Genomic DNA, 23883 nt, shown 5'->3' on the forward strand with positions numbered 1-23883 from the left:
TTCTTTGAGTTTATTCTCTATTTATCTACCTCTGAATTATTGTCTGTAAATCCAGAGGTAAAGATTTGGTCAAAGTTAGTATAATCTGTTTGGTCAGCTGGATCAGAATCTTTCTTTAGTCAGTGTCAACCAGTGCACTCTTCAGAAAAGCTAACGTGTGTGTCTCTGTGTGTGGTTGCTTTTTAGTTTGCTTAATTTGTGGATTAAATTTTTATGGAGATTGTATTGCATTTGAATCGCTATAGTTATTTTCACTTTTCATTGTATATATATGTCCTCCATTGTGCCATAGTCAAAGACATACAGTTAGTGGAGGTTAGCTGGTGATCCTAAATTGCCCAGAGGTGTGAGTGTAAATTGCCACCTGTTTGTCTGTGTTAGCCCCGTGACAGACTGTTGACCTGTCCAGGGTGTACCCTGCCATTGCCTCCACCCCCCACTACACTCCCACCCAAACCAAATTGCATAAGCAGAGGAAAATGGACGGATGCATTTTTTCTATGGAACGCCAGGACTGCCATAATGAATTAATTAAATACACCATTAAATAATTAATTAAATGTGGCAATAATTAAATAAAATTGGAATTAATTAATTAAATAAATAGTTATGACACATGTAATTAATTAATTATTGACACATTTAATTAATTATTTATGTATTTCACATTTTAATTAATTATTGACACATGTAATTAATTAATTATTGACACATTTAATTAATTATTTATGTATTTCACATTTTAATTAATTATTGACACATTTAATTAATTATTTAATGATATATTTATTTATTTCATTTTGGCAGTCCTGACGCCTGGCTCTCGTCATGAAATAATTTTATCTGTCAGCCTCACCCATCAAACTCAGGGGGCGGGGTTAACGCTGCCCATGCAGCTTCTCTAACATTTGATTGGTTGCCGTGCAAAGTAAGTCAAAACAGGTCGATCCTAGAAAATTGATTGCTTGTGTAGACTTGGGGCAGCCAGTTATCCCAGAATGCAGATCAAATCACAAGCAGCAATGGTGGTGGTGTAGTTTTAAAATACCCCGTTTTTCTGTCACCAGCTACACTTTTAACAGTGTTTTAGCCGCGAATGTCGCGACGTATGTCTGGTCAGGTTGTCAACATAGAACATGTTTGCAAAAGTGCTCAGATGTTTTCAGAGATTTCACTAGCTCTGCTAACAGTTAGCATGCAGAGTGCACCGAGGGGGTTACGTTAACCGGTTTGTTTACATATTCCACTCTCCGTGTTCCACATGTTGCATTCGCAGATTCTCATTTTCACCGAACGATCGTCTCTTTCCGCCTGGTCTTGTGTCTCTGTGCTTCTGTAACATAAAGAACGAGCTGACATTTTTCTCACGAAACCAGCGATCAGCTTAACAGACCCTCAGTTTACCTGCATGCATCCTCCTCCTCATCTGTCAGCTGTTTAACACCTGCTGCTAATTCAAGAAACACGCCTAGTTACCTGGTGATAGTCACAGTTTAACTGGGCAGCCGGTGCTCGATATAACGCAATGTCAGCGCATTTTTCTGCACAAGATAAGTAAATATAGTGTTTTCCCCGAGCGCAGAGCTGCTGGAGCTCGTTTCCTTACAGAGCACTTTATAGGCGAACAGCTTTATCAGCGGCTGATGTCCAATCACCGGCACACAGCTTTCAAACCTCAGCTGAGTTTTAGCTCTCAGTGGTTAAACGCTGGACTTCATTCACTCAGGTTCTGTCTGTCGGGTCACGTTTACTTCGCTGTTTTATTTACAACTGAGCAAATCGGTTTGGCTGAGGTTAAAGTTACGTTTCATAACTGCATAGTTTCACAGACGTTTAATGGTTCACTGGCACATGTGTTAGACTGAACTATCATCTAAATATCATGTTTTTTAATAGTTATTCAACTGTATTCTAAGCACCAGCTGTCTGTTAGAATGTGATTTTTTTTCTCTCTCTGTTGGCAGAGGTATAAAAATGTGCAGGAAAATCTGACATGCATGGCAAACTTCACCGACGATATTTAGGGAGGAATAAACACACATCAAACATAAATGAACCATTTGCCTGTCTCCATAATTGAGAGCATTTTCTCTTCTTATGTCAACACTCTCTCTCTTTTTTTTTTCTTTTTTTTTGCTTTTTCGGTCATGTTATGTTTACCTGTCAAAGGCTTGTTACAAACTATGAAACACATTGTGCAGACTTCTGGATGTTAGAAGAAAACGAATACTGCTCATGAATGAGACTAAAGGCAGGAAGGTGTCCTTTAAAACTAAACATGTTAATAGGACCTCCCTGTTTATATCATAGTTTATGATATAGCACGTGTATTTCAGTAATAGCCTGCTGAGGCCACTATACGTGCTGGCCTCATATCAAATGTGAAGGCAGACTGAGTCTATGTTTGACGTTTTTTATATCTAATCTTCCTTTTCAAACATTTAAACAGCAGCGAGTCTGCAGCTGAGGGAATACAAATTCAAATTGTCGGAACAGGTTTGCTCGTTTCTTGGATTCATTTGGTGATTTATTAAATGTATAACTGTTATTCTAATCTGCTGCTGAGTCTCTTACACTTTTCTTTATGCTGTATATTTTCACGTCTCTGGAATAGTTGGCAGTTAGATAGTCAGCTGGGAAACTTTGTGTTAACTCATGGAGCTGAGGATATCGTGGATATGCTGACCTCGCTGCGTGGTGTACAGAGCGAGGTCAGCATGATTAATATTCACAATAAAAATATTAGCCGAACATCATGAAGTCTGTATGTGTTTCATAGTGTCGAACAACCTTTGTACAGTTAAAGCCAGCAGTTACTACATGACGGAAACACCAACGTTATCTCTTTTATGTGTTTATACACAGGTCACGCTGATTACTGAACAAAAACCCAAAGATCAGATGTTAAACAGATTTATTTGCTCTCTCTCCTCCTTAAACATGTTTTTAATGTTAGTTATAATTCAGAATTGGCGACTGAAACACGTAGGACACATAAGAACATCAGGAAATAAAACACCGATAAATATAACCTCAGTAAAAGAAGTCAGCGGGGGTTACTACAGCTGTGTACCGGGGCCTGCGCTTTGTCGGTGGGATTGCTTGCGAGGCGAGCGGGTCTATCCCACGCTTTGCCGTGAGACTGGGCAGACATCTCCGAAATCATCGAAACACTTTTGCAAAGAGGCTGTATCTTGACAAACCGACCAGACACATGAAGATTAAACCACTACATTCTCGGCTAAAAAAATATTAAAATGGTATTTGGTAACACACAAACAGGGTTTTTCAAAGCTCAGTTCTGTTAGCTTCCACATGCCGGTTGTTGTGTGCTAGAAACAATGGCCACCAGGCCAAAGCAATGGTTTTGACTCGATCAGCGTTAACCCCGCCCCCTGAGTTTGATGGGTGAGGCTGACAGATAAAATTATTTCATGATGAGAGCCAGGCGTCAGGACTGCCAAAATGAAATAAATAAATATATCATTAAATAATTAATTAAATGTGTCAATAATTAATGAAATGTGTCAATAATTAATTAAAATGTGAAATACATAAATAATTAATTAAATGTGTCAATAATTAATTAATTACATGTGTCATAACTATTTATTTAATTAATTAATTCCAATTTTAATTAATTATTGCCACATTTAATTAATTATTTAATGGTGTATTTAATTAATTCATTATGGCAGTCCTGGCGTTCCATACATTTCCTCAGTGCAAAGTGAAAAGTGAAAGAAGATAAGTATCCTGTATTGGGTATAGTTGTCAGTACGTCAGACTGACTTATTATACAGAATCAGAGTAAGGTAAGATAACTGAAGAAGCAAATTATCTGACAAAAAGAGAGAAATAGAGTGTTAGCAAAAGCTAAATGGGTATATAATGTATATGAGAGTAAAATAGTATAACAGTACAGTGTGGTAAGTATTATTTGTTTGTAGATATTATTTTTAATCCTAACAAGTAAATATCTCTTGCTACCATACAAGGAGCAGGTAGGGGTATGTTATAATTGCATGTTTGCATATGGTTATTTACTCTTTAACCACTCTGTGGTTTTGGACTTTGAGAAGCTTTCAGAAGATACGCTGCAGAGGGTCTGTAAGGGTGGCTCATTTTCTATAATGATGAACATAATAATCGCTCTTCTGTGTGAGTACACTAACAGATAACATCTACATCTTTAAGTGAAACTGTTTTCTATCTATTTAATCTGAAAGGATTCATTTAATTTTTCACTTCTTTTCTTCAAGGTGTTCTGGCAAACCAAGTCATAAGCCAAACCGAAGGTAAGTTCAGTTTCCTTCATTACAAGATATGTCTCTTCTGTATTCCTAAATGTTACTAGGTTGCGCTCATCATTACCTATATTGCTCACTATGATGTCACGCAGATATTTTTCCTGCAAAGATCCTGGCGCAGCAGACGATTATAAGTGAAAACAGTGACCTTTATGTAACATGCAGCACATTTGGGAAAAAGAAAGACTCCATGGTTTTTATTTATTTGTTAATAAACGGGTGCGGAATCCAGTATCTCGCCCAGAAGAAAGATCGAAGTGACACCCTGTTCACCATATCCAGAGCTAGTCTTAATCACAGTGGAAATTACAGCTGTGTTTATTCCCCGAATCATTATACACTTTCTGAAGTAGCCAAGAAAGGAGACGACATCATTCAGATTCTGGTCATAGGTAAGTGTTTTGACTCCTGAACATATGATGTCATTGTTATTTCTTTCCACTCATTTTCTCCTGTTTCCATGCAGCCAATTTTCTCCCAGCAGATATTTCAATAGTTGGGCCATCCACTCTTCATAAGGGAAACTATCTTGAATTCCAGTGCACAGTGTCTCAACATATTCAAACTCTTGGTGGATGTAAATTCATCTACGCTTACCTGAGGAAGAATGACACGATTCTGCTAGTGCAAGTCTTTAATGTCTCTCAGATGCTGACAACTTTCATCATCGATGGTGCAGTTTTGAGGGATTCAGGTCATTACAGCTGCTTAGTGCTGCCATCAAAATGCATCTATGAGCATGAGTACACAGTTCATGGAACAAACAAAGTATTTCTTCAGGTCAAAGGTAAGAAAGTCTGTATGCTTCAAAAATCTTTCAAATAGATAATTTTTAAATTTTTAAATTTTAGTTTATTCTGTCTTTTTGTGCTTTCCAGTGAATTTAATCTCTTCAAGGTTACTACGTTATGGAGTGATAACCTTGATGGTATTACTGGTGGTGTGCCTTTGGTGGATCATACAACAAACAGGCAAATGCGCACATGCTGGAGGAACGGCAGGATGAGAGAGGGGGACGATCTAGATCAGGAGTGTCAAACTGATTTTATGTTGCAGGCCACACACAGCCCACTAGTTAAGTGGTGAAACTCCCCTTTCTGTCAGTGGAAAGAAGTTATATATTTAACTGTTTTTCTAAATGATAAAGAAAAAGCTGCTGTAATGAAGAAATAAATCCCCCAGGACAACTCTTTGGACTTATGGTCTCTGTGATGACGAGAAGAAAAACAGTCAAAGACAGCAGGACAGAGATACACAGTGTTACTTTCTCACCACAGTTAGAGGGCAAATATTTATATTTATATTGTAAGATATAAATAGCTCATTTTTGTATATTTAATATTAAATTTCATTTTTTTAATTTGAGAAGAATTTTCTAGCAATTTTTTCAAGGTTTTACAGCAATAATACATTTTGACAGTCATTGAGGTGACTTTGATTTCTAACACACAAATAAGAGATCTTATGAAGATCATGATCAGCAGTGTGCCAAATAACATGTTTTTTTTAAACACTAAAGGCACTGTAAAATATGGGTAACTAATTGGTTTTCTTATCTTGATCTGTAGAATAAAAAGGCTGGATTGATCACATCATTCACAAGAATAATAAAACTAACATTTTCAGCTTATTATCACGATGTTTTTGTTCTTTTGCACCAGCAGGGTTGTATCTGTTAGTTCACTGAGTGTCACCGGAAGACCACAGGGTATATATGGTGTGTGTTTCATGCTGTCTGAATTAGAATAGTTAATTCTGTCATGAAAAATGGTGAACAGAAAAGAGGCAAGCTTATGAGTGTCTAAACAGAGATGGCCATGGCTGCTACTTAACTTCAAACTGTCAAACCACAGATGATCTGCCTGCAAGATCAAGCCCACAGTTTTCTTCCCCTATTTGCCCTTCAGTCCACATTCCAGCTAATTCATGACCGAAGCGAATGCTAATGCAATTAAAAATGAAAGGGATACTTTTCATTCTGACTTATAGCATCAAGTCAAATACATTTCTGGGATGTTGATTTGGTTAATTGATTAGCAGACCGGTGTTGTCGGCTTTAGCTACGCTGGATGAGCAACAATAAGGTAACCCCCAAAGCACAAAAGGTTTCACAGGTGCAGGCCACTTACCTAGCCATTTTATTCTACAGCAGTAGGGTTACCACATACAAAGCTGTGAAAGAGGTTTTTTGCTTTTGCTTTTTTGCAAAAACTGCCTAAAAAGTCTGATGTCAGTAGCTATTCCCCGGTACAAACTTCTGTTCCCAAATTCAAACAGACTCTGTGGCACCACTGAGAGTTTAAAAGAGCCCAGAAATTTAGATCTCCAATAAAATGATTGTAGTGGCTTCTCTCCCATGTGTTACAATAAGGTTTAACATACATGCATCCATAGAAAAAAAGATTTTCAATGTTCAACAGAGTTAGAAGTTGAAGAAGCAGGAAGTTAGCTCGCTATCATTTCTATCTAAAGATGATTTGCCATGTACTGACCCAGAGATTTCTAAAAAACTAAAACGTATGGCTTGTCAGACATTAATAAAGACAGAAAGAAATTAAGTAGTGTCAGTGTTTGTATTGAAGTTGGGCTGGCATGTAATGATATGCTACCTGATGGCTAGCTACAATGCTATGGTTAGAATAATGAAATAATAGAACATAAATAAATCAGCACAGTGAAGATGGGGGATGAAGGTAATTTTTTTTTTTTACCCAATGGGCAGAAAAAAATGCAATCGTATGGCAGGGCAAAGATACTGAAAACAGACCAAACCTCAGTCAAAATATCACCTGAGATGATCCATCCAAAACATGTGTTCAGTCACTAATATGACAGATTATGGCCACTCTTGGTAGGTTTATCATTTTTATTTCTTTTAAAATAATAAAAAAGGATATGCAATGTAGATTTTCAGCATGATTTTGTCTGTGATTGTCTTTTGATCTATGACCAAGCTCAAATTGATTTGGTGCTGATAGGGGCTCCTATTAACCTGAAAAACTTCTGGAGGAAAGGTGAATGAATTATTAATGATGCACCTAAACGTGATAATAAATACAAGTGCTGTGAAGAGATCTAAACAGATATCACATACTTTTTATACATTTGCAGTTTTCCTCTTTTCTATGCAGTCACCATGATTAGTCCTTGCCTCCTCATCTCCTTTCTCACTGTGCTTATCTTCCAGTGTTGGGGAGTAATGGAATATTTAAAATACAAATTATTTGTTAATTACCAGGGCAGAGAGTGATCCTGAGAAGGTGACTGCTGGCAGTGTTCAGACGATGCATTTGATAACCTGTTGCTATAAAATCAACCTAAAGAGAAGTTGGAAGTTAATTTATTTTTAGTTTCCAGAAACCACATCAAACTGTTCCACTTTTTAAAAAATTTTTTTAGTTTCATGTGAGACTCTTTGACACTTTGCTCAAAGGCTGACATCCTGTGGTAAATCTTTGTTACTACAAGTTACTTCCTAGTTGTTTTAAAGAGATATGTAACTTAATTTGTTCAGCTTGCTGCAATACATGCGCCCTTATTTGATTGGACATTAAAAGTTACAATTGCATTATAAGAGGTCCTGCCTAACTCTGAAGCAGTTACTTTCTGGAACATGTAATAATTAAGAAAATGTAATTTGTGAATTTTGAGGATATTTAAACACTGTGTACAAAGACAAAAAGGACCTTTGGAAAAAGTAGTGTAACCATGTGACCCACTCCTGGATACACGTTAATCTAGAATTGTAAGAAGATAGATTTGAGTGCACATCTGTAAATTAGAGTATATTCATAGAACACGCACACACACACACACACACACACACACACACACACACACACACACACCTTGCGCAAGTTCAGTAAATTGCAAGTTGCATTTTTCTGAAACTTTTTATGAACACCCCACCACTCCCAGAGGAAAAACTGAAATTGTCAAGCATTTGAATAAAACAACACTGGATCCTTTACAAAAATGCAAAGCAAATAATATTGTTCTTTTTCTGGATATCCAGAGGAAAAGGTTTGGCCCAAGTCAGTATAATCTGTTGAAGTCAGCCGGATCAGAATCAGTCAAAGTGCACTTTTAAATCGGTGTTCAGCTTTGTGTTATGGTCAAAGCCTCACTTTTATGAGTGTATATGTGTGTGTTTGAAAATCTATGGAAATCTTTTACATATATTTACGGTTGCCCTGAGAGGCCAAACAGACTGCAACTTCAGAAGTATTATATATTTCCTCAGTGAGCGCGAGTGAAAGAAGATAAGCATCCTGTATTGGGTATAATTGTCTGTATGTCAGAATGACTTATTATACAACTAAAGAAACATCAGTGGAAATCAATTTGTGATATGATGTATTTGAAAGTAAAATGGTTTATTTTTTGTAGATATTATTTTTTATCCAGTCAAAAATGTTGAACGTGTCACCTTACAAATAACAGGAAGTGGTTCAACATAGTTTCTCCATATGTACTCTCTGTGGTTTGAGCAAGACTTTTGAGAAGCTTTCAGAAGATACGCTGCAGAGAGTCTGTAAGGGCGGCTCATTGTCTATAACGATGAACATAATAATTGCTCTTCTGTGTGAGTACACTAACAGATAACATCTATGTCTTTCAGTCAAACTGTTTTCTATTTAATCTGAAAGGATTCATTAGATTTTTCACTTCTTTTCTTCAAGGTGTTCTGACAAATCAGGTCATAAGCCAAACCGAAGGTAAGTTCAGTTTCCTTCATTACAAGATATGTCTCTTCTGTATTCCTAAATGTTACTGAGCTGCATTCATCATTACATATACTACTCACTATGATGTCTCACAGATATTTTTCCTGCAAAGATCCTGGCCCAGCAGACAATTATAAGTGAAAACAGTGACCTTTATGTAACATGCACCACACTTGGGAGAAAGAAAGACTCAAGTGTCCATGTTTATTTGTTAATAAATGGGTGCGGAATCCAGAATCTCACCCAGAAACAAGATCGAAGTGACACCCTGTTCACCATATCCAGCGCTAGTCTTCATCACAGTGGAAATTACAGCTGTGTTTATTCCCCGAATCATTATACACTTTCTGAAGTAGCCAAGAAAGGAGACGACATCATTGAGATTCTGGTCATAGGTAAGTGTTTTGACTCCTGAACACATGATGTCATTGTTATTTCTTTCCACTCATTTTCTCCTGTTTCCATGCAGCCAACTTTCTCCCAGCAGATATTTCAATAGTTGGGTCATCCACTGTTCATGAGGGAGACTATGTTGAATTCCAGTGCACAGTGTCTCAACACCTACATACACTTGGTGGATGTAAATTCATCTACGCTTACCTGAGGAAGAATGTCACGATTCTCCAAGTGCAAGTCTTTAATGTCTCTCAGATGCTGACAACTTTCATCATCGATGGTGCGGTTTTGAGGGATTCAGGTCATTACAGCTGCATAGTGCTGCCATCAAAATGCTTCTATGAGCATGAGCACACAGTTCATGGAACAAAGAAAGTATTTCTTCAGGTCAAAGGTAAGGGTCTCTGAATGTTTCAAAAATGCTTTTTTAAATTCTTGTTTATGCTGTCTTTTTGTGCTTTCCAGTGGATTTCATCTCTCTGGGGTTACTGCGTTATGGAGTGATAACCTTGATGGTATTACTGGTGGCGTCCCTTTGTGGATCAAACAAACAGGCAAATGCACACATGCTGAGGAAATGACGGGATGAGAGAGGGGGACGATCTAGATCAGGAGTGTCAAACTGATTTTATGTTGCATATCTCTGACTAAATAAATCTGATTCCCAGATGACTAAACATGCAACTATTTTGCTGGTAATACCTGAAGTGAGTAAAGAAAATCAACAGCCTATTTATGCAAGATAATTCATAATTTTATGGGGAGGTGAGGTGGGGTGGGGGGTATATTGGTTGAGTCTGATTATTGGAGGGGGGGGGGGGGGGGTGTCATGAACCCTCTGGAAATTACGCCCCTGAAGTGATGAAACTCCCCTTCCTTTCATTGTAAAGAAGTTACGTATTTAACTGTTTCTCTACGTGATAAAGGAAAATAAATATATCGGCACAACTCTTTAAATTGTAAAATATAAATATGTAAAATTACAGAAAAAGTTCTGGTAGCTCATTGCCCAGATTGTCAAGTTTTGGATTTTTGTTGTTGTTGTTGTTGTTTTAAACTGTAATCCTCAAAAATAGAAATTTCAATAGTAGAAGATTTATAAAAGAAATCTGTCTTCTTCTTTTTTTGCCTTATTACTTTGTATATTTAATATTAAATTTCTCTTTTTTTTAATTTCAGAAGATTTTTCTGGCAATTATTTCATGGTTGAAGGCTTTACAGGAGGTGTGGAGACCTCCAGGCCTCAAGGCCCGGTGTCCTGCAGGTTTTAGATATCATTCTGGGTCAATACATCTGAATCAAATGTTTAGTTCATTACCAGGCCTCTGGAGAACTTCAAGACATGTTGAGAAGGTAATTTAGCCATTTAAAGCAGCTGTGTTGGATCAAGGACACATCTACAACCTGCAGGATACCGACCCTTGAAGTCTGGAGTTCCCCCACCCCTGCTTTACAGCATTAATGCCTTTTGACAGTCATTGAGTTGACTTTGATTTCTAACAATAACCTAATAAGAGGTCATGAGTTTGCATACCAAATAACATATTTTTAACACTAAACACTGTAAAATATGGTTATCATTATAATACAATATACAAATACATGAGAATATGAGAAGTCCCCTTGCTTATCAAATGCAAAATGTTGCTCATTATAATGCTGTTTTTGCTGTTTCACGCCAGCAGGGTTGTGTCTGTTAGCTCACTGAGTGTTACAGAAAGACCACAGGATAGATGTGGCGTGTCTTTCATGCTGCCTGAATTAGAATAGTTAATTCTGTCTTGAAAAACAGAAAAGAGTCAAGCTCATACGTGTATAAACAGAGATAGCTGCTGATGACTGCTACCTTTCTTCAATGAATACAGAAAGACAGAAACAAGGTTGTGTCAATGTTTGTAGGGTTAATGAAGTTGTGCTATCTGGCATATAATGCTGTGCTACCTGATGGCTACCTACAATACTATTGTTAGAATAATGAAATAATAATACATAAATAAATCAGCACAATGAAGATGGCAGGTGAATGTAAACATTTTTCCCCGATGGGGAGAAAAAATGCAATCATATGACAGGGCAAAGACACTGAAAACAGACCAAACTTCAGTCAAGATGTCACCTAAGATGATCCATCCAAAACATGTGTTTAGTCATTAAACAGTATGCACACTATGCTGCTGTGTGGTTTGGATTACTCACTATGACAGATTTCCACCCTCTGTAGGTTTATCATTTTCATTTACATCAAATATTTGAAAAAGTATATATAAAATATGTAGATTTTCAGCATGATTTTGGGATTTTTTTTTTTCTGATGTGTTTTCATGGATCTACGACAAAGCCCAAATTGATTTGGTGCTTACAGGGGATCCTATCAACCTCAAATACTTCTGGGAGAAAGGCGAACGGATTATTATTGCAGGCGCCAGACATCTACTTTATATTTTTGTTTACAATTGAGTTCGTGTTCGTTTCATAATTCATAGATTCATTACATAAGTCATCTTTACAGGATTAATTATGTGTTTACATAAAGTAATGTTATGTCACTGTTTGGGATTGGAACCTAAAAAGGGGTACCTCTCACTTTAAGTATGTAAGTGCAATAGTAGCATGAAACCCTGTGTGAGGGGGAAGGGGAGGAGCATGGACAGAGAGGTTAGGAGTCACATGGTTTTTCTGACCGTGTGCACAGGTAGTTCTGGATAACTGCTTATTTTTTGGAACTTTCATGCTTACTTAGGAAGGAGTTCATTGTTATATCTTCAGTTTGCAATAAATAAACAGTCTTCACATCATAATGCAACTGGAAGCATTTCTTTTGGAAACCAGGAACACGCGTCAGCCATAGACTCTCTTCTTGAACTTGGTTTATTGGAAATTACCCTACAATTATTGACACACCTGCTTATAAACGTGATAACAAGTAAAAGTGCTGTGAAGAGATCTGAACAGATCTATCACATACTTTTTATGGATTTGCAGTTTCCCTCTTTTCTATGCAGTCAGCACGATTAGTCCTTGCCTCCTCATCTCCTTTCTCCCTGTGCTTGTCTTCTACTTGCCCTCTGACTGTGGTGAAAAAGTAACACCATGTATATATGAGAGACCATGACACCAAAGATGTATAACCATGCAAGTGGGTTTCTTGAAATGCTGCCCAGAGTGATTTTCATGACCAGGCCAGAGAGAGAAGGTGACTGTTAACAGTGTTCAGACTATTAGATAAAAAGTCTGTACCATTCATTAAGTCCCATGCAAAACCAGGACAAAACATCAGGCCCCGAACAACAGAATGATATCAAGTCTCTGTTGGTTGGTTTCTTCTGTGTTTCCAGATACCACATTACACTCTTCATTTAGAAAAAACTTGATTTAGATGTTCGTGTTTGGAAATCAAGCGGCACAAACTGTGTTCAAAGTATGAAAGTACCATCCAACGGTAAATCTCTGTTACTTTAAGCCACTCCCAGGTTGTTTTTTATAAAGGGATATGTAACGCAGTTTCTTCAGATTGATGAAATAAAATGTCTTGTAAAGACATTTGAAAAAACATGTAAAATTTCTGTAGAGATTATTTTACATTTGAATAGCTATAGCTGTTGTCAATTTTGATTTCCTATATAATTTCCCAGAGCAGTGAGAGTGAATGAAGATAGGATCCTATATTGGGTACTACTGTCGGTATGTCAGACTGAGTTACTGTACAGCAATAGAATCAGAGCACTTGAAGAGGCTGAGTCAACTCTGGGTCCAGGGTTAGGGTTACAAGGTCAAGTGTAATCAAATACCTAATAATCAAAAAAATTTTGGTTCCATATTTTTTCTATATGGCGTTCCAGGGTAATAAGACAGATCACATATTGTACTTCAGTAAACCTGCATGTTTTGTTTTCTTTTAAAATCTTATGTTTTAAAACAGTTCATTCAGTTTTGTGCACACCACGGTGAGCTTTAATTTAGTCTGATGTTTTTAAATACTTATGTATCGTGTGTACATGGACATTTTAGTAGAAAAATTATTTGTTATGACTGTTGAAGTGTGTGTTAATGTGTTAGTGTGCCTATAAACACCCAATGCAAAAGTGAATGTACCACTGAAATGTGTTTTCTTACAGTGCAATGAGTCAGCAGGCAATGCAGACATATTGGAGGAACAGCAAGAGCAGATAGAGGGAAGCACAGGAAGGTATAGTGAAAATAGAATTACAGTAAAGACATAGTCTGGGGAATTCTTAATAGAATTACACACGATGACTGAAATAGAAAACCTATCTATCCGAGATCTGTTCTTTTTCAAATCCAAAGAAAGACAACAGTCTTATTCCACTAACATTCATACGCTCAGTGCTTAAGAAAACATTTAAAACTATTACTCCTGATAATATCTGTTTCCCAAAGCTTTAATGAAATTTCATTTAAGGTAGCTACTGTATATACAGCTGTTAGGCTGGTTTAAAGTTTGTGAGTACAAGAAAATTATGATTAGAATAAAATGTGCTCAAGTTTGTTTAGATGGTAGGGTGCAGCTGTCATCAGATCAGAGGAATGGGAAAGGATTTGGGTGTGTGTAATTGTAGAGAGAGAGGAATTTATTGACAGTGGGGGTCTGCCTGTCATAAAAGGAAATATGAAGAATAGTATGCACAGAATAGGGTAAAAGCAGACAGATGTCATGAGTATACAATCTTTCAGTAAGATGTTGGTTACATGAATGGTTTTTCTCATGACTAACCGTGCGTCCAACATCCACTCTGCACATGCTTACGTAGCACATATATATACACACATACTCAAGTATCAGCACAGGCTGGTACCACACAGACACACACACACACACCCACACACACCACTCTGGCCATGAGTTGCTGTTGTTGCCATATAAGGGAATCCCCAGGGTTTTATAGCATATTTTAAAGCTCATGGGGACCCTCCCCCAAAGTGTGAGGCTAAATGTATATATGTGTAGGACTGAGGGATTGACCCTCAGATCTGCTGGTTACAATTGCATTAGTTCCCTCTGTGCAGAGGTTCGGTTTAAATAAATGCAAATAAATACAAGTGTTTGTGATTTCAGAGTGTTTCTTTACAGCTGGGTGACAAATGGACCAGAAGTATAGAGTGATTTATATCATTTATATCACTCCATACTTCTATACCAGAAGTATAGAGTGATTTATAACAGGTATTACCAGTAACAGGTATTAAAAGTATTACCAGTATAAAAATACTGGTAATACTTTTATGTACACTTTACAAAACTCAAATAAAAAAGTATCAAAACAATATAGAAAGGTGAGTGCTCAACATATTTTGGCAGTCGTGAATCTGTGTATACTATGATTGCATGGCGTTTGACTTCCTTATACTGTAAAACTCATGGTTATGATATCTTTTAAAAATTACATAGGTGACTTCACTGCTAACATGCATAAATTGGCAGTACGAGGAATGCAGTTGTCAAATCCAACATTTATTACCTGTCAGTAGCTGTTTTGTCATTTTGAGTTTTACAGCTCAATAAGGTTAGATTGAGGACAAGTTTGATAAGAATAACAAAAACAAACACGAGCAGCTTATTATAAACCTTTTTTGTCCCTTCAAACCAGCAAGTTTGTCTGTGTTACTTCACTGAGTCTTACAGGAAGACCACAGAACAGGTGTGCTTCTTGAATTAGAATAGTTAATTCTGTCATGAAAAACGGTAACCAGAAATGAGAGGAGAGGCAACCTCACAAGTGTCTAAATAGAGATGACCGTTTCCAACCACAGACAATCTGCCTGTAAGCTGCCAGCATGCCTGTGTGCCGCCTCCTTCAAACATTAAAATAAAGGCAACAGCTTTGTCAGCCCCATATTTTCTTTAATCCATGTTCCAGTTAATGTTAGTCCATTCACCAATTTGATCAACTAAACTGCACAATGAAGAAAAGTTTGATTCTTGGACAAACAACAAAGCCAAGGCCAACTTGGGGCTGATTAGTTCAACTACAAGCCTCAAGGACTTCTGTGAGACAGACAAATGGGTTATTGTTGATGAACCTGGTTATAAACACAACATTAAGTAGAACTAGTGAAAGGAGATCTACAAAGATATAACACACTTTTTGTGCATCCGTCATCTCCCTCCTTTCTTTGCAATTAACATGATCATCCCATGAATCCTAATCTCCTTTCTCACAGTGCTTGTCTTCTGCCTGCCCTCTGACTGTGGTGAAAAAGTTACACTGTGTATCTGTCTATCACGATGTGTATGACTCTCCTACCCTTTGCCATCAGATATACCTCGTCATCTACTGCTTTCTGTTGAACATCCGCTACCATGCATTGCTGATTAAAGCATGCGTCTTAACCTCCAACTGTTGCCAGGCTGATATTAATAACCTAGCAGAGAGTGATCCTGAGAAGGTGACTGCTGGCAGTGTTCAGACGATGCATTTGATAACCTGTTGCTTTCATTCGTTAGATACTCTGCAAAAACAGCAACACCCCCCATTTGAAAAAAGAAAATGCAATTTCATATTGAAGTTAGGATTCTGAAATCAGGCCTTTGCCATAAGCTCTCTTTTATGATATTCTTGTCACTAAATTGCCCCCTGTGGCTTTTTGTGTGGAATCACTGGCCTCAATAGTGGCTAAAACATTTGCCCAGTACCACATGCAAAGTGGTTAGCACTATTCTTCACATTGAGACAGTCCTGGGCTTAAACCCAGGCAGGCTGAGCTTACATGAGTTTTATCTGGGATCTTTAAATTATCCTGTAAATGAGATGACGAGATGAGTTAAAGTTCCCTGTCTTGACCTAAGACACACTTGGAAAAAAGATGCTAAATCAGATCTACTGCACTAACAAAGAAAGACTGTGACTCTTTCTCCTTGCTTAAATTAAATATATAAAATCAACCTAGAAAGATGGTGTAAGTTAATTTATTTTTAGTTTCCAGAAACCACATCAAACGATTCCACTTTTTTTTAAATTTAGAGTTTCATGTGAGACTCTTTGGCACTTTGCTCAAAGGCTGACATCCCATGGTAAATCTTTGTTACTACAAGTTACTTCCTAGTCATTTTAAAGAGATATGTAACTTAATTTGTTCAGATTGCTGCAATACATGCGCCCTTATTTGATTGGACATTAAAAGTTACAAATGCATTATAAGAGGTCCTGCCTAACTCTGAAGCAGTTACATGGTAAATGGTAAATGGCCTGTATTTATATAGCGCTTTACTAGTCCCTAAGGACCCCAAAGCGCTTTACATATCCAGTCATGCACCCATTCACACACACATTCACACACTGGTGATGGCAAGCTACATTGTAGCCACAGCCACCCTGGGGCGCACTGACAGAGGCGAGGCTGCCGGACACTGGCGCCACCGGGCCCTCTGACCACCACCAGCAGGCAACGGGTGAAGTGTCTTGCCCATGGACACAACGACCGAGACTGTCCAAGCCGGGGCTCGAACCAGCAACCTTCCAATTACAAGGCGAACTTACTTTCTGGAACATGTAATAATTTAAGAAAATGTAATTTGTGAATTTTGAGGATATTTAAACATTGTGTACAAAGACAAAAAGGACCTTTGGAAAAAGTAGTGTAACCATTGTGACGTTTACAGATATTTTATTTCGAAAAGGTCGAATGTAAGCCGGAAAGGGGGTTAGGAAAAAGGAAGGAAAACATTAGAGCAACAAGTTAGTGCTGCAGATTATGTTGCCGCTGCAAGCCTGAGAATTAAAGAATGGAACTGATAAATACTGAAGTTGTTATCATTAATGTTTGAGGCATGCAAACGTAAGCATGTGACCCACTCCTGAATACACGTTGATCTAGAATTGTAAGAAGATAGGTTTGAGTGAATCTGTAAATAATATTATATTTATGAAACACACACACACACCGCAAGTTTCATTTTTCTGAAACTTTTCATAAATCTTTTATGAACACCCCAGCATGCCTGGGGTAAAAGCTGTAATTGTCAAGCATACAGACACACTGGACACTGGATCCTTTACAAAAATGCAAAGCAAATAATATTGTACTTTTTCTGGATATCCAGAAAAAGAACCAGTCAGTCTAATCTGTTAAAGTCAGCTGAATCAGAATCAGTCAAAGTGCACTTTTAAATCAGTGTTCAGCTTTGTGTTATGGTGAAAGCCTCACTTTTGTGAGTGTATATATGTGTGTTTAAATATGTGTGAAAATCTATTATGTATATTTCCTCAGTGAGCGCGAGTGAAAGAAGATAAGCATCCTGTATTGGGTATAATTGTCTGTATGTCAGAATGACTTATTATACAACTAAAGAAACATCAGTGGAAATCAATTTGTGATATGATGTATTTGAAAGTAAAATGGTTTAAGAACACACTCCTCTGAATTTTATTTTTTGTAGATATTATTTTTTATCCAGTCAAAAATGTTGAAATATCACGTGTCACCTTACAAATAACAGGAAGTGGTTCAATATAGTTTCTCCATTTTTACTCTCTGTGGTTTGAGCAAGACTTTTGAGAAGCTTTCAGAAGATACGCTGCAGAGAGTCTGTAAGGGCGGCTCATTGTCTATAACGATGAACATAATAATTACTCTTCTGTGTGAGTGCACTAACAGATAACATCTATGTCTTTCAGTCAAACTGTTTTCTATTTAAGCTGACAGGATTCATTAGATTTTTCACTTCTTTTCTTCAAGGTGTTCTGACAAATCAGGTCATAAGCCAAACCGAAGGTAAGTTCAGTTTCCCTCAATACAAGATATGTCTCTTCTGTATTCCCATATGTTACTGAGCTGCACTTATCTTTACATATGTTAATCACTATGATGTCTCACAGATATTTTTCCTGCAAAGATCCTGGCCCAGCAGACAATTATAAGTGAAAACAGTGACCTTTATGTAACATGCAGCACATTTGGAAAAAAGAAAGACTCAAGTGTCCATGTTTATTTGTTAATAAATGAGTGCGGAATCCAGAATCTCACCCAGAAACAAGATCAAAGTGACACCCTGTTCACCATATCCAGAGCTAGTCTTAATCACAGTGGAAATTACAGCTGTGTTTATTCCCCGAATCATTATACACTTTCTGAAGTAGCCAAGAAAGGAGACAACAGCATTCAGATTCTGGTCATAGGTAAGTGTTTTGACTCCTGAACATATGATGTCATTGTTATTTCTTTCCACTCATTTTCTCCTGTTTCCATGCAGCCAATTTTCTCCCAGCAGACATTTCAATAGTTGGGCCATCCACTGTTCATGAGGGACACTATCTTGAATTCCAGTGCACAGTGTCTCAACATATTCAAACTCTTGGTGGATGTAAATTCATCTACGCTTACCTGAGGAAGAATGTCACGATTCTCCAAGTGCAAGTCTTTAATGTCTCTCAGATGCTGACAACATTCATCATCGATGGTGCGGTTTTGAGGGATTCAGGTCATTACAGCTGCATAGTGCTGCCATCAAAATGCTTCTATGAGCATGAGCACACAGTTCATGGAACAAACAATGTATTTCTTCAGGTCAAAGGTAAGGCTCTCTGAATGTTTCAAAAATGCTTTAAATAGACGTATTTTTTATAATAATGTATTATTTTTATACTGAAATATATTTTTAAATAAATTAATCATCTTATTTTACTTTCCAGTTGATTTGGTGTCTACAGTATTACTCCATGTTGGAGTAATAACCTTGATGCTATCACTCGGGGCATGTCTTTGGTGGATTTGCAACAAAATAGGTCAAATAAGTATAATTAAAAATAATTTTAGGCTTCACATTTTTTTCACAAGTCATTGTTTATTGTATGGATTAATCAAACCAACCACATAATATAGCCGAATATACCTGCATGCAATATTTTGCTTTAAAATTATATTTGTTTTGCGTTTCAACAGTTCGCTCAACTTCTTGCAGACCACGGTGAGCTTTAATTCAATATGCATAATTTTTTGGACACTTCTGTGATTTTTATTATTAGGAAAATTATTTTTTTATGTTTTGTCTTTGTGTGTAAAGTTCTATATACTGAATGCACTATATCACTGAAAAAGTGAATGTACCACTGAAATATGTTTCGTTTGTTTTGTTTTACAGTGCAACGACTCAGAAGGCAAATTCAGACATGTTGGAGGAACAGCAGGAGCAGGAAGAGTGGGAAGACGGTATGGTCAAAATGGAGTTACAGTCAAGACATACTGTAGGGAATTTTTGATAAAGTTACATATGATGACTTAGAATGAAAATCTTATCTGTGTTCTGCTCTTTTCTAATCCAAGAAAGGATTTCTGTGTAATTTCACAAACAGTTATACATTCATATTCTTTCAAACAAAAAAACTATTTAAAACTATTCAAATCACATCTGTTTCATTAACGACTAAATTTTTCAAAGCTTTCAAAAGTGAGCTATATACAGCTGTTATAAATAGAAATTGCTATGAACTTTAATTTTTCTCTGTATTTCACTGTGTTTTTGTGTGTGTGTTTTTATCAGAAAAAGAAGACTCTTTCAGCATAGAGTATGATGACGCGTAAGAATATATTTTTATTTTCAACATCTGTACACTTAAAAAATGTGTAATAACAACAAAAGCATGAGCAGTAATGAAATCTGATCATTAACAACATTTTATCATCAGGTGTCCAAACAATCTGGCAGCTGAGGTTTCATTGCCTTCTGAAAATTTTGAAGACGCGTACACTGTTGTAGGTAAGCGATCACATTGTGTTTCATTGTGCTATAATAGACATAGTTTTGATGCCTTTTAACAGTCATTCAGGTGACTTTATTGCCTAACATGAACATAAAAGAGATGATAAGTCCCATAACATTAATCAGCAGCATGCCAAGTAATACATTTTACTAAAGTACGGTACTAAAAGTACTTTAAAATTAATATATTCAGTGAATCACAATTGGCAATGTAAGATGAATGCAACATGATGACATGTTGCATTATCAAATACAACATGTATTACCTAAGAGTAGTTATTATGTCTTCTAGTCTTGAGCTGGATTGAGCATGAAGTTATTAGAATAAGAAAACATATTGTTGGGAACTTATTACAAATGGTGTTTTAATACTTGAAACCAGAAGGTTTGTCTTTGTTGCTTTACTCAGTCTTACAGGAAGACCACAGGAAATGTGTGAAAGAGTGTTTCATGCTTCCTGAATTAGAATAGTTAATTCTGTCAGTAAAGATGGTTACCGGAAAAGAGGCGAAAGGCAAGACCATGAGTGTTGAAACTCATTAAACACATGTCTAAATAACACTTGCGACCACTATTTAACTGAAACTTTCCAACCACAGATGATGTGCCTGCAGATTCAAGGCCAGAATGCCTATATAGTTCATCAATGAAACGTAAAAAGAAAGACAACAGCGTCCCCACCCCCAGTTCCTCTTCATTTTATGTTTCAGCTAATTAATGACTGCAGGCAATGATCACGTTCAGAATGAGTGGCAATGTTTTCTGAAAGTGTAGTGGCTGCGAAGCATCGGCATTCACAGATGTTTATCAGCAACACAGCGGAATTGAAAGACTTGCTCCAACTTGCTGTTTCTTGTTTCTTCATAAAACATTTTGATCAAAGGCATAGATGTACTTACCATGCTTTATAAAATAGTCTGCATTTTGCTTTCACTCTAGAGCATGCAGACATTAGTGTTTTATATTTTTCCTAGAGAATGTGTTCACATTTTTGTGACCCCTTATTTCCATCAATCCATCATAAAAATGTATATAATATGTATATAATACAATAAAAAATACTCACTGTGTATAGCTTTCAAATTTACAATTATTATGTTTTTATTGTGGTAATTAGATGTATTTGTATTCAATAAATTGTTTCTAATCCATACAGAACATGTTTAATAAATTTGAGGTTGGGGTTTGGGAAGGCTATCACATTATCCTGCATAATTAAATAATTAAAATAGAAAAAGCACATTCTACTGTTCACCATGGGGACATACAGACTGTGGACACAGGGATCAGGGTTTTATGGTTGTAATTTTTATTCAGTTGAATGAACTTTCACATTTGACAGTAGCTTTGATTTGTAACATAACTGGGGAAAACTACACTGAAATCTGCAAAAAAACACAAACCATGTCTTATCATTTCTTATTCAACCTATTAGTTTTAATTTTTAGGCATTTTTCAAGACATACCAGCCTAAAGAACACAAGAGATTTAAAAAAAAAAGTAATTAATGCACCAGCAGCTAAAAAAGATAGTACTACATCTACAGAGTGGTAGGAATACCGGGACATTCTGTAGGACTCTGCTTTCAGGTGAGCTGCTCCTTTGTGCCTCATGACAAACTCTATCAAGAAGAGAGCGTTATCCAGTGACATTACTGGTTTATCTCTGTGTAGCCTGGAAAGTCTCTGCATGTTCGCCCTGTAGGAGGGATCATTCATGACTTCATGTAAGGCCTTCAGAAAATTATCATCTTTATCCACAATGGCTAATGTAAGAATTTTAGCTGCTCCTTTTTCTTTCAAGCGAAGCAGGTTATCATACTGGTCAAAAAACACAGGTAGGCCCACAATGGGAACTCCATGATAAATAGCTTCCTGGACTCTGTTTGTTCCTCCATGTGACACAAATAATTTTATTTTAGGGTGTCCTAAAAGGTCATTCTGTGGCATCCAATCAACAAATAAAGTGTTATTACCCAGACCAATTGGCCTGTCACCTTTATACTTCCAGATGACTTTCTGTGGTAGTTTAGCAAAAGCTGCAGCGATCTCATTTGTTATATCAGCAGGAAGTTCAGTCACAAAAGTCCCCAGAGACATGAGGATGAAGCCATGCTCTCCAGAACTCTGCACAAAGTCCTCCAAGTGTTCAGGAAGTGGTTCAGAAGGTTTACACTGAAATCCTCCTATATAGATAACATTAGGCATGGTCGGTCGAGGGAACTCAAACACAAAGTCCACTCTCATGAGCCACAGGTCTGCTCCTTGTAATAAGCCACAATATGTAACATCTGAGCCAAAGAATTTATTGAAAACAGCTTGATACTGAGGATGGATTAAAGATATGTCCTGTGCTTACCAGATGACATAGCAAATTAGATTTTTGACTGTCTGTATGAAAGTCATGCTGTCTGTCAGCCCAGAACCAGTTATTGGGATATACGATAATGGTGAAGGTGCAATGGCCAAGTGTCCCTCCCCACTAGTTGCGAATTGTACATTATAGATCAGAGGTAATTTCAGGCAATTAATATGCCTGCACCCCATGCTGGGTCAGTGAGGACTAGGTCATATTTGTGCATCTTTAAATTACTCATCAAATTCTCATCTTCAAGCATGATAGCCATTTTGCATATGATTCCATCATATCATTAAACATTTCAACCTGCAAACTCAAAAAGCTAAAAACCTAGCTTTGTGCTAATTAATCCTTTTTCACCTGCATTTTTAGCTGTCCTTATTCCTAACATCCTTTACCCCCCTCCAACTATGTTTATTATTTCAACTTATAGTCTCTGTATTTTAGTGGTGTAGTGGAAAATCAAATGTCACTCATCAATACGCTCACATAGCTGTAATGTGAAAATAAGGCCATGCGGGGGCAGTGCAGGCTCAACTAAAGGCCGGAGACAAAAGCAGTCTTCCTGGTTTTTCAAACGTTTCCAGAAGTGAAGTAAACCTCCCCACCATTTTTTCCACTTAGAAAGAATTATCTGAGGTATGAAAAATCAGTCATACAACAAAACAATCTGGCGAGACATCCTCAAATAGCTTTTAATTCTGTAATAAATTTCAGTGAAATAAAAACATCCCGTCCCTGAAGCGTCTTTTGTGCTGCGACCATGGATTGTCTTACAGTCTCCACAAAGTATGCAGTAAATGTCCTCAAGGTGAAAGGAAGTGCTGTGAAATTCAAGTCCTGGCAAGAGAGTCTGCTCTTTCTCAAAGAGGGCGAGGGAGAATGAATAAAGAAACTATTTAAATGACAATGTTTCCATATAAGAACATAACTGACACACATGCAGTCAGCATAATAATAATTGTATCTATTGTGGTCATATAACTGTAGCCTTCTAAAAGGCAAAGGAATTCAAGGAAATTGTGGAGAAATGCTGATCTTTTATTTACCAAGACCAGCTGTTCTCTTTCACAATTGTGCACCTTGTCAGATTTTGTGTTTACCTGCAAGAATAGTCTATTTTTAAACTACTAATGAATCTGACATTGCTGATAGGGCATACTGTGTAAAAGTGAGAATCATGATTATGTTCTACAGTTCAAAAGATCATCAAAAACTAGTACATAAAGCTTAAAACGTGTCCTAGTGCCTTCATGGGGTATGCTTTTCCTCATGTCCTCATGAAGGGATTTATGGGAATCTCTGGGATTTGTTCTTGCCATATTGTATTGTGCTTTTTCCAGAACCAACAATAAATCCACTCAATGATGCCAGTAAA

General features: G+C 37.0%; 1 protein-coding gene and 1 pseudogene across 3 annotated transcripts; one reads left to right on the forward strand and one right to left on the reverse strand.

Annotated features, from left to right (window-relative positions):
* Positions 1-4455: 4455 nt before the first annotated feature.
* On the forward strand, positions 4456-21300 carry LOC113025360 (uncharacterized). 3 transcript variants are annotated; one of them, XM_026172999.2, is made up of 11 exons: positions 8801-8895; positions 8993-9028; positions 18128-18163; positions 18268-18567; positions 18642-18962; positions 19081-19173; positions 19331-19355; positions 19530-19597; positions 19929-19965; positions 20074-20144; positions 20747-21300. In XM_026172999.2, the coding sequence occupies exons 1-11, from the start codon at positions 8871-8873 to the stop codon at positions 20863-20865; spliced, it is 1131 nt and encodes a 376-aa protein (XP_026028784.2). In that variant the 5' UTR covers positions 8801-8870; the 3' UTR covers positions 20866-21300. The 3 variants fall into 3 exon arrangements, with proteins under 3 accessions (XP_080156075.1, XP_026028784.2, XP_026028793.2); XM_026173008.2 differs by lacking the exons at positions 8801-8895; positions 8993-9028 and adding an exon at positions 15960-18030; XM_080299949.1 differs by lacking the exons at positions 8801-8895; positions 8993-9028; positions 18128-18163; positions 18268-18567; positions 18642-18962 and adding exons at positions 4456-4702; positions 4777-5097 and having other exon boundaries at positions 20747-21217.
* A 32-nt stretch (positions 21301-21332) lies between these two features.
* On the reverse strand, positions 21333-23781 carry LOC113025352 (UDP-glucuronosyltransferase 2A1 pseudogene; annotated as a pseudogene).
* Positions 23782-23883: the final 102 nt, after the last annotated feature.

This window comes from Astatotilapia calliptera, chromosome 1 (assembly GCF_964374335.1).
Source record: "Astatotilapia calliptera chromosome 1, fAstCal68.1, whole genome shotgun sequence".
Lineage (NCBI taxonomy): Eukaryota > Metazoa > Chordata > Actinopteri > Cichliformes > Cichlidae > Astatotilapia > Astatotilapia calliptera.